Source organism: Bos grunniens, chromosome 11, assembly GCF_055505025.1.
Source record: "Bos grunniens cultivar Pamir isolate PY7600 chromosome 11, Bosgru_T2T1.0, whole genome shotgun sequence".
Taxonomy (NCBI): Eukaryota; Metazoa; Chordata; class Mammalia; order Artiodactyla; family Bovidae; genus Bos; species Bos grunniens.
In genome coordinates, this window is record NC_141175.1 from 34945887 (window position 1) to 34956493 (window position 10607).

The 10607-nt window shown below is 56.1% G+C and overlaps 1 protein-coding gene across 4 annotated transcripts in view; it reads left to right on the plus strand.

Moving 5' to 3' along the window:
* KCNK3 (potassium two pore domain channel subfamily K member 3) overlaps positions 1 to 7592 on the plus strand; it is a 39080-nt gene extending 31488 nt beyond the window's left edge. For all 4 annotated transcript variants that reach the window (XM_086325944.1, XM_086325941.1, XM_086325943.1 and 1 more), the window contains one exon: positions 4260 to 7592. In XM_086325944.1, coding sequence (XP_086182070.1) covers positions 4260 to 4385 — 126 coding nt within the window. In that variant the 3' untranslated portion in view covers positions 4386 to 7592. The remainder of the gene's footprint in view (positions 1 to 4259) is intronic.
* Positions 7593 to 10607: the final 3015 nt, after the last annotated feature.

Genomic DNA, 10607 nt, shown 5'->3' on the forward strand with positions numbered 1-10607 from the left:
GGGCTTGAGCTTCCTGGTCAGGATGAGAGTTTTGGCTGGCAGGTCATCAGGTACTGTGAGGGAGGACCCTCAGAGAATCAGCCCCAGAGCACAGCCTCTGTGTGTGTCAGGGTCACACAAGGACAGAGGGAGCCCCTCACCCTGAGATGTGCGGGGCTGGACAGGAAGGAGAAAATGGGGACTCCCTTAGTCCCTCTCTCCCTCATAAACCCAAGCCTGATGGGGGCGAGCACTGCAGCAGGCGGCTGGCCTTCTGGCAGGCAGACAGGCCTTGCCAAACGCCCAGTTACTTCCCAGAAGTTCCAGGGCCCCCAGGGAGAGGCTCCACCCCAGCTGGCACCCCTACAAGCTGGGTGCCCACGTCAGCAGGTCCTCCCAGCTCCCTCGCTCTTTCCCCCAGTGACAATAGAACGGGTGAAGGGGCGGGGGCACACTGAGCCTAGGCCCGATGCTTGGAGAAGCGTCCGAATGCCTTGGCATCGCACCCCTGTTGCCATTTCTCCCACGTCCAGCTCAGGGCAGTGTCCAGGGACAGGGCTCCTAGTGGGATGCTCTTCTCTGCGGCCTCAGTTTCCCATCCTGGTTGCCTTTCTGGGTGATAAATTGGCTCTGAGGCATTGGAATGAGCGATGAGTCAGAGTGTCTAGAGGCCTTGGCCAACTCACGAGGCTTCTCCAGCCTTCATTATTCCAACCATAAAAAATGGAGATAGTCATAATAACGACCTTGTAGGAAGTTTTTGAGCATTAAAGTTTAAAATGTATCTGAAGGATAAGATCTGAAGCCTCAGCGTGTGGTAGGAAGGGAGAGTGGGCCCTGGAGGGCATCTGACTGAGAGTGTGAGGCATGTCTAGGCAGGGGCCACCCTGGACAGGACAGTGGCTGTAGCAGGAGCAAGAGGCTCTGTGGTGGGGGTGGGGGGCTCTGTGGGCAGCCACAGTGGGCGTTGAGGCTGCCAGGCAGGCAGGCATTGGGTTTTCCTAAAGGATGGAGGATCAGGAACAGTCCCAGCTTATGAACAAACACAAGACGATGTGGCAGTGGTGGTGACAGTGGCATATGTTTCAAACGGTGGGATACAGTTGCCTGACCCCACGGGAACTTCCTGATCCTTAGGACTACACTCTCAGGCCGGCTTTCCCCTGTGAGATCCGCTCACTGCTCCTTCCTTCGAGAACTCCACAAATTCCAAAGTACTTTCATGTCCAGTCTCTGCTATACTTTTTTTTTTTTGGCAGCTCCACACAGCTTTTGGGGTCTTAGTTCCTTGGCCAGGGATCAAACCCGGGCCCCTGGCCACAGAAACATGGAGTCTTAATCCCTGGAGCAGTAGGGAATTCTCTCTCTTTTACTCCTGACGGCAGCTGTAGTGGTGATGGCCAGGGTAGGAATTAACAGCTGAAGCTCAAACCCCCACAGTGTAGAGCAGGCCAGAGGGGTCCGGAGAGGGGAATGGATTTGCCCAGGGTTACACAGCCAGCATGTGGTCAAGCCAAGGCTGGTCCATGCCTCCCAATCTGTGTTCAGCCCCAGCCACAGTGCCAGGCTCTCCCCAACACCCTCTGCTGGGGGACAGGGAAGGACAGGATGAGGAGCTGCTCTGGCTCGGGGCCCGCCCAGCTGTCTAGGTGAGTTGTGGTCTGGCTGCCGTGGCCAAGCTGGCGGGCACAATCTGTTCTCACCCTGCTGGGGCCCAGACAGGCCAGGCCCAGCGACTCCAGAGCTCAGCTATCTAGGCTCCTGGCAAGGGATGACACTGTCACCAGCTACCATAGTTGGGGAGCAGGGGAACCCAATCTAAGAGCAGCCCGCAACTTCACGCACCCCAGACCTCCCTAAGCTTTAAGATTCACAGCGATGCTGACTTTACTGGAACAGAGCTGTCCACCAGCCCAGGTGATCTCTTGGAAATGTGGAGGAAACCTGGCGCTTCATTCATTATTAATCACAGTGAGCTCTTATCGAGCACTTGATATGTACCAGACTCTATGTTAAGTGCCTTATACACATTCTCTCACTTATTTTGCCCCTAAAGCCCTGTGATGCAGGTGCTAGTTATTAGCCCCATTTAACAGATGTTGGAAACTAAGGCTAGGGAGGTTTTTTTATTTTTATTTCTGGGCCACCTCGAGTGGCATGCAGGATCCTAGTTCCCCAATCAGGGATCGAACCCATGCCACTTGCAGTGGAAGGAGTCCTAACCAATGGACCACCAGGGAGGTCCTCCTCAGACAGTTTTAAAACAAACAAACGAAACACACACACAGTCCATAGCAGAGTAGGGATTTGAATGCAGATCAGACACCAGGGAAGATGGCATCCCGCTTTGCCATCAACTCACCAAATGAATTTGGGGCATACCCCACAGGCCTGGCTGGCAATGTGTGTGGGAGGGGGGGGCAGGTAGGGAGGAATATGACAAGGTCCAGCAATGTCCACTCCCACAGACCCCAAGCCAATATTAGCTGTTCATATGTAGTTGGGGGATCTGAGTGACAGAGCAGGGCCTGGACTTCAAAGCTGAACATTCTCAGTGCCACTCAAGGCAGGGATCGCTTCCAGCTGTGAGCAATCCAGGATGGCTGCAGGGAAGAAGAGGCATTTGGTTAAGTTTGGTAAGGCTGAGAAGGGAGGGGGAAATAGAAAGCATTACTTTATTATAATAATCTATTGATAAAAGTAATAAGTATCTTAATAACCCAGTGAAGGAAGCAGGGCCAGGACCAGTAGGCATCATTTTACAAATGAGGAAACCAGCTCAGAGAGGGGGAGTAATTTGCCCAAGGTCACACAGCCACTAATGACAGGGCCAGAACTTGTGCCAATGGCTTCAGAGTTTCCATCCAGGGTCCTTTCACCTCTGTGTCTCCAGGCAGAACTTTTTTTTTTTTTGGCTGCACTGGTTCTTTGCTGCTGTGCACAGGACTTCTCTAGTCGTGGTGAGCAGGGGCTACGCTTTGCTATGTTGATCGAGTTTCTCACTGCAGGGGCTTCTTCTTGTTGCAGAGCACAGGCTCTAGGCGCACGGGCTTCAGTAGTTGCAACACATAGGCTCAGGAGTTGCAGCCTGCAGGCTCTAGAACACCAGCTTGGTAGTTGTGGCACACAGGCTTAGTTGCTCCAACACATGTAGAATCCTCCCGAACCAAGGATCGAAACTGTGCCCCCTGCATTGACAGGCAGATTTTTGTCCACTGGACCATCAGGGAAGTCCTCCAGGCAGAACTCTCAACTGAGGCCATATGATAACTGGCTCACAGGGAGGCTTTGCCTCTGCCTGGCTCCTGGCTGGGTAAGGACTGAAGGGCAGGGTGGGCATGGTATGGGTTGAGATTGCCTGCCTGGTGATAGTAACACCTGGAAGGCTCTTGCTTTGACAAAGGCAACACCACCTCCCCATAAGGACAGATGGTACTTCGGGGGCAGGCACAGAGGATGACCACAGGGCCCCAGACAGAGTCTGATGAGGACTGTGGAGCACTAATTCATGGGGGGAGGGGACTGTCTCCTTTCCCCTTCTGTGACACGAGTGGGCCGGCTGCCTCTGGGAGCCCCAGTGGGGAACTACCCCCCAAGCTTTAGCTGGCAGCAAGGAACTCATCAAGGAACCCAGTTTCCCTCCCTTCACATCGAATCCCAGAATGTCAGAACTCAGTAAGTCCAACCTCCTCCCTTATAGTCAAGGAAACTGAGGTCTGGAGAGGACTAGGAACAGGTCCAATGCCCACAAGCAGTGAACTAGAAGCCAGGTTTCCCAGCTGATTCGCCAGTGCTCTTCATGCTATCCATGACTAAGTTCCCAACAGCAGCATCAGTCAGCTCCTCTTCTGGGTATAGAAAAAGGTCGGGTCTTTGATCAAACAGACTCTAATTTGAAGGCAGGTTGCTCTGCTTCCAAACAGCGTGACCTTGGAAAGGCACTTAACCCTCCCTGCTTCCTCTTCCTCTCTACCGACCCCCAGGGAGTGATCAGAAGAATAAACGAAAATTCATCAGTGAGGAACTAGCACCGTGCCTGGGAACAAGGATGCGCCCATAACTGTGTGTTGTCTTTTCTTCAGTTCAGTCGCTCAGTCGTGTCCGACTCTTTGCGACCTCATGGGCTGCAGTAGGCCAGGCTTCCCTGTCGGGAAAAAGAGGCCAGACTCCACACCACCGTGGCAGAAGATGAGGAGAGAGCAGGGGGAAGGGAGGCAGGTTTCTGGAAGGGCAGCCCCATCAGCATGTGCTTTCTCTCCTCTTGCCCCGTTTTCCCCTAGGCTACGGCCACGCGGCACCCAGCACCGATGGCGGCAAGGTGTTCTGCATGTTCTACGCGCTGCTGGGCATCCCGCTCACGCTGGTCATGTTCCAGAGCCTGGGCGAGCGCATCAACACCTTCGTGAAGTACCTGCTGCACCGAGCCAAGCGGGGGCTGGGCATGCGGCGCGCAGACGTGTCCATGGCCAACATGGTGCTCATCGGCTTCTTCTCGTGCATCAGCACGCTGTGCATCGGCGCCGCTGCCTTCTCCTACTACGAGCACTGGACCTTCTTCCAGGCCTACTACTACTGCTTCATCACGCTCACCACCATTGGCTTCGGCGACTACGTGGCATTGCAGAAGGACCAGGCGCTGCAGACGCAGCCTCAGTACGTGGCCTTCAGCTTCGTCTACATCCTCACGGGCCTCACGGTCATCGGCGCCTTCCTCAACCTCGTGGTGCTGCGCTTCATGACCATGAACGCGGAGGACGAGAAGCGCGACGCCGAGCACCGCGCGCTGCTCACGCGCAACGGGCAGGCGGGCGGCGGGGGCGGTGCGGGCGGCGCGGGCGGCGGGAGCGGCAGCGCTCACACCACCGACACCGCCTCGTCCACCGCAGCGGGCGGCGGCGGCGGCGGCTTCCGGAATGTCTACGCCGAAGTGCTGCACTTCCAGTCCATGTGCTCGTGCCTCTGGTACAAGAGCCGCGAGAAGCTGCAGTACTCCATCCCCATGATCATCCCGCGGGACCTCTCCACGTCCGACACGTGCGTCGAGCAGAGCCACTCATCGCCGGGAGGGGGCGGCCGCTACAGCGACACGCCCTCGCACCGCTGTCTCTGCAGCGGGGCGCAGCGCTCCGCCATCAGCTCCGTGTCTACGGGCCTACACAGCCTGTCCACTTTCCGCAGCCTCATGAAGCGCAGGAGCTCCGTGTGAACGCCCCCCTCCGGGGCCTGGAGCACCTAGGAGCACGGGCGGGGTGGGGCAGGGTGCGGGGGAAGGGGGCTTCTGCCCCAGGAGCAGCAGGGGTCTGCGAAGGGACCGCCCCAGCCGCCTTCGGCCTCGTGGGGGCGCCCCTACACCCCTCACCACCCTCCCCCTGCCCCCCATCTCCGACTGTGCCTGCTTGCACCAGCCGGCAGGAGCTGGGGCTCTGAGGAACCCCGGAGTCCCCATCTGCGCCCTGCAAATTCCGAGAAATGTGAAACTTGGGGGGAGGGGAGTGGAGGAGGGAAGGCAGAAGCTGGGAGCCTCCCATCCCTTTGGAAAAATAAGGAGCTCGCCAGTTCGCAGAGGCCCCTGCTGGTATCCAGAGCCCCCCAACCCCTCCCCCTCCTCCTTCCGGAGGGAAATTAGTGTTCCGTGTAAGTGTGCATCTCTATTTATACCTCTGTCCTTCCAGGTCTCCTACCTTCCCTTGGCTCCAGAAGTCAGGGTGTCTTTGTCGAGGTCACCCCCACTCAGTCCCACTCCCCTTACTCATCCCCAGCTGTGTCTCCCAGTCTCCCACTCCCTTTGGTGTTGTTTTGCATGGCTTTGCAGTTTTGGAGGAAATGGAAACCCAGCAGTCCCTAAAGCTAGTCCCCAGAGGGCAGGCAGATGGAAGCAGGGGCAGGCAGGCTGCAGGAGGGGTGGAGAAGGGAAGGGGCAGGTAGGGGGCCCACAGTCTGCTGGATGGTCCCCCTGGTAGATGAGAGCTAACTGGCCTGCAGGTACATCCTTGCAGGCAGACCCAGCCTTCCAGATCAGACACCACCCTTGGAATCAGACAGAAAACTTCCTCCTTGTGGTCCCTGGCTGCTGCTACTAATCACTGACTCTTAGATCTGTGGAGTGAGTTGGAAAACCCTGTCCTCTCTACCGATTCCTTCGATTCTCAACCTCCCCCCTGCCCTCCCCCCCCAGTCACCAGGGCAGGAGTTCTCACCCCGATTTTACAGATGGCACTGAAACCCAGACGTGTGACGTGACTTGCCCAAGGTGACACGGGTAAGAAAAGGCAAAGGGGAGCAAGAACACAGGCTGTTTGTCCCCAGTGCTCTTGCCTTTTGACTCCTCTGCCTGCTCTTTGCAAGCAAAGTTCCTGGCCTGCACACTCCGGCGTTGGGTGGGCAGCTGGGCCTTAGACCAGGACCAGAGCTCAGGACTGAGCCTGTGATGGGCTCAGCTGATCCTCCACTTGACCACGAGGCAGGGCTCTTAGTGGGCTGCTGACACAGGCCAGGATGCTCACCCCCACCCCCACCCCCCACACAGTCTCTGAACTTCTTCCTCATAAAGAGGGGAATCCTTAGGGCCAGGTAAGCAAAGCTGAGACTCACAAAAGAAAGGCCAGGAGCTGGGCTCTAGGAGTCTGGCAATCCAGCAGAGTGGCCTAGAGAGCCACAGGCGTGTCCTCCTGGGACATGATCTCTGGCCCCACAGACAGCGAAGGTACCTGTGTCCCAAGGAGCTAGAGGGAAACTACAGCTGCAGCAAGGAACGGCCCTCCCTGTCGTACCCACTGCCTGTCCCACCTGCGATCCGGAAGCCCAGGTGGAGTGCAGCAGATGGAGGTGAGACCCTAGGCTCCTCACCGTTGGCACCCAGAACGGGAACTGGCACTGCGACTCAGGACAGCATCGAGGGGTGGGTGAGGGGCCTCTCCCCCTCCAGACTACCCCCGCTCGCTGCTCCCGTGTCAGCTCCTTAACACTGCTGAGCAGGGCCGGCCCTGGCATTCAGGGAAGCTAGAGTGGGGGCCCCCGGGGTGATCAGCCCCAGCCCCACCCCTACCATATGCTCAGCCTCTGGGCTCCTCTGGGAGGGAGCAAGTCTGTGTGTGAGCCCTGTCTCAGTGGGGAGGACCTGGCTGCCCAGGTGCCATAGAGAGCAGGGCCCAGGACCTGGGGGTGCCCTGTATGTCTTCGTTGGGGGGCGGGGCGGTGCCGGCTGCTTCTGTCCTGTGTGTGACCCTGCCCTCGAGGGGTCCCGTCCCGTCAGTCCCGAGGGAGCCACAACCAAAGTTGCAGGGAGATGGTGGGGAAGGAGGCCAAATGGCGCTCACAGAGTGGGCTGCTCCATCTCCAGCCGGGTCTTTCCTAGCGAACTGGAAGGCCAGCATTGCTTCCCTCACCCCTCCCACTGCAGGCAGCCTCTCTGCTTCCCCAATGCCTTATGCCTGGGCACACTGCCACAGAATATGCAATACATGTGGGTGACACGCCCCTGCGCCCACACCCTCACCCCGGGCAGCCCCTGGACCCCAAAGGCCGCAGCTGCCACGGCCTGCCCTCAGCCCCTCCTGTGTATCTGTCTTCACACCGAGAATGGCGCCTAATAAATACTGTCCATGGAGACCAGGCTCAGGCTCAGCTGCCTCTGTTATCATGTACCCTTGTCGCTACTGGGGAGCAGCCACTCCCCCGCTGGGGTTTGCGGACACACACAGCAAACGCAGCTCAGGGGGAGATACATAGAGGTTCTCTTCAGGGTTCATTTTTCTCTGGGTGTGGAGGGACAGCTCAGCCTGGAAGTGGGCCCCAGAGCCCAGGACAGACCCAGGAGCAGATGGGCCCTGCCCAGCTGGTGCCAGTGCCTGGAATCAGCTAGCCACTGGCTTCCAGATGTCACTGAGTGCGAGCCACAGTGGCTTTTGACACCACAACCCATGCCTATCTATGTACCTGTCTGTCTGTCTTTCATGAAACCTGTACTACAGCCAGTGCACTCTAATGCTTTCTGTTCTAGTTCATGTTATAAAATGCTGGTCACAGCCCACTAAATTGATTTCTCTCCCTACTAATAGTTTGCTCCCTGCAGATCAAAACACTAGAGAAACAAAAGGGGTAGGGGCAGGGGCACCTTATCCCAGTCCTCCCACCTACCCACATAGGTCACTTGAAAGATACAGAGAAAGACCTATTTACTGGGGATTCAGGAATCGGAGAAAGAAGTGGTGGCACCTACAGGAAGCAGGATACAGCCAGCCTTTGAGGCACTCCTGGCTGCTCCCTGTAGCTGAGGGAAGGCCCCTGGACCACACTGCTTGGCCTCAGCCCTTGGGTTGGCCACTGCAGAACTCGAGCTCCTGTTGGCTCATCTGTACATAAGACACCTCATCAAAAGCCAGGGCTTCCTGCCCACAGCCTGTCTGCCTCTATCTTTCTTAGAACAGCTAAGTTAAGAAAGAGTGTCATTCTTGAGGTCAGCAGTGACCGGTCCAAGATTGCTTTGACTTTCCTAAGCAGTTCCTACAGAACATAAACTTGCTGACCCTTGCCTTCCTTTCTTCATTGCCTAGAGCAAAATCATCAGAGTTGGAAGCAATGCCCCAGGGGCTGCATTCATCCTAGTCTTCCGAGGGGTGATCTGAAAGGTGGCAGTGCTGAAACAGCATCCCAGCCCCTGCCCATAGCTCCTAAGGGCTTGGAACAGCCTGTGGTCCTTGCGCGGGCTCTTTTATCTCCAGATGATGCCTCCCTCACCCTCCTCACTTCCACCCAGCCTCTGAGGCATCCTGCACTAAAAAGTATATGTACAGCAAAACAAAAATAGCAAACCAGCACCATAGCACAGGGAGGGGTATAAAAATACCATGATTCCGCCTGATATGGTGCCTCAGCATTGGCCTCAGATGGAGACTGAAGCTTCCTGGGAGCTAAGAGAGAAAAGGGCCTGCAACGGAAACTTCCCAAAATGTGTCCCGTGGTGTGCCTTGTGGAAAGAGTTTCTTGGTCAGGTGAACCCTAGGGGTGGGGCGGGGAAAAACATTGCTCACGCGTGAAGCATCCCAAGACATCTTAGCTCAGTGAAGGTTCTGAGAAGCCTGGCCCCAGACACAGCTGTTCACCTGGGCTCCATCCAGTGCTGCCCAAATGTACTCCCAGCACCAGCTCTTCTGTTTGCACGGCATCTCCTCATACCCTGAGTCCCACAGAGCGCACTTTGGGAAAGCTGACCTACTGAAATCTCTGTCTGATGAAGGGAGAAGGTTGACCTCTCCCCCTCAATAAATTCTAAAAGGAGCTTAGCTTATAACTCCTTCTCTAACTGAAGGCCATGGCATTATGAAATACATATTTTATTCCCGATTATGCATCAGCTCGAACCAAGGCTTGGAGCAACTCATTTGCCAAGATCAGGCAGTGGGTTGGTGGCAGAGTCGGGATTTGAGCCCTGGCCTCTTGGCTAGGAAGGGCACGGTCTCAGCCAGCTCATTGCATCCTGTCCCCAGGGTGGGCCACGTCTTCAGCAAAGGTTTGGCAGAAGTTGTAGAGCTGTTTGCATGTGTCCAAAGCACTTCAGTCATGTCGGACTCTTTGCGACCTCATAGACTGTAGCTCTCCAGGCTGCTCTGTCCGTGGAATTTTCCAGGCGAGAATACTGGAGTGGGTTGCCATGCCCTCCTTCAGGGCATCTTCCCCATCCAGGGATCGAATCCGCATCTCTTTCGTCGCCTGCATTGGCAGGCATGTTCTTTACCACTAGTGCCACCTGAGAAGCCCATTGAGCTGTTTAGGACATGTGGTTTCTTATTTGGAACCTTGGTGAGGGGAGGCCATAACTTAAAAATGTCTCCCTTCAAAGATGACGGATCCTGATGGAGCCAAGAAGTTCTGTTCCACCTCAGGTGGGCAGAACCATTTAGCTCTTTTTTCAGGCTCAGCACTGCCCCCTCAAGGCCAACAGCTTTACCACAACTTATCTCAGGAAGCCAGAGGCAGGGAAGGGGTGTCTAGGGCCAAGGAAGGACTTCAGAACAGATACATTGTCAGAGCAAAAGGCAACAGCCCCACCCCAGGGCAAACCTCACCATCTGCACTGAGTAGCAGGAAGCTGAAGCCCCCTCTCAGTCCTGAAGTTGAGTTCAGGCTAGAAGACTGAGACTCTGTTTCCTGAGGGGCCCTTGAACTGCCCAGTCCATAGTGGACACGGTCCCCGGCTCTCGCCCAGTGATACTAGAACAACAGCCTCAGGCACTGCCATCACCTTGATTAAAGATTGCGAAGAATCACATACACACATGCACACTCCCTCTAGATTTTTGGTCCAGCTCCTCTTTTTCAGAGGAAGGGAGGAAGTGATTTTGGTTCAGAGAGAGGAAGTGAGACACTCAAGGTCATGAGGCAAGATAGCCAGGACTGGTATCCAGATATAGTCTCATTTTCCACGCCCCCTCCCACACACCCATACAGAGTAAGCGCCCAGCCTTCCCTGACTCTGATTTCAGATGAAAGCTGCTAATCTCCGAGATTGAGTCACTCCAATGCTGGCAGTTTCCCACATCTACATCTGGACAAACACCAGGAGACTCACACTCCTGCCCCTCGTCGCCCAGCTGCAGGGGAGGGCCTTGTAGGTGGTGCCCCCCCCCCAC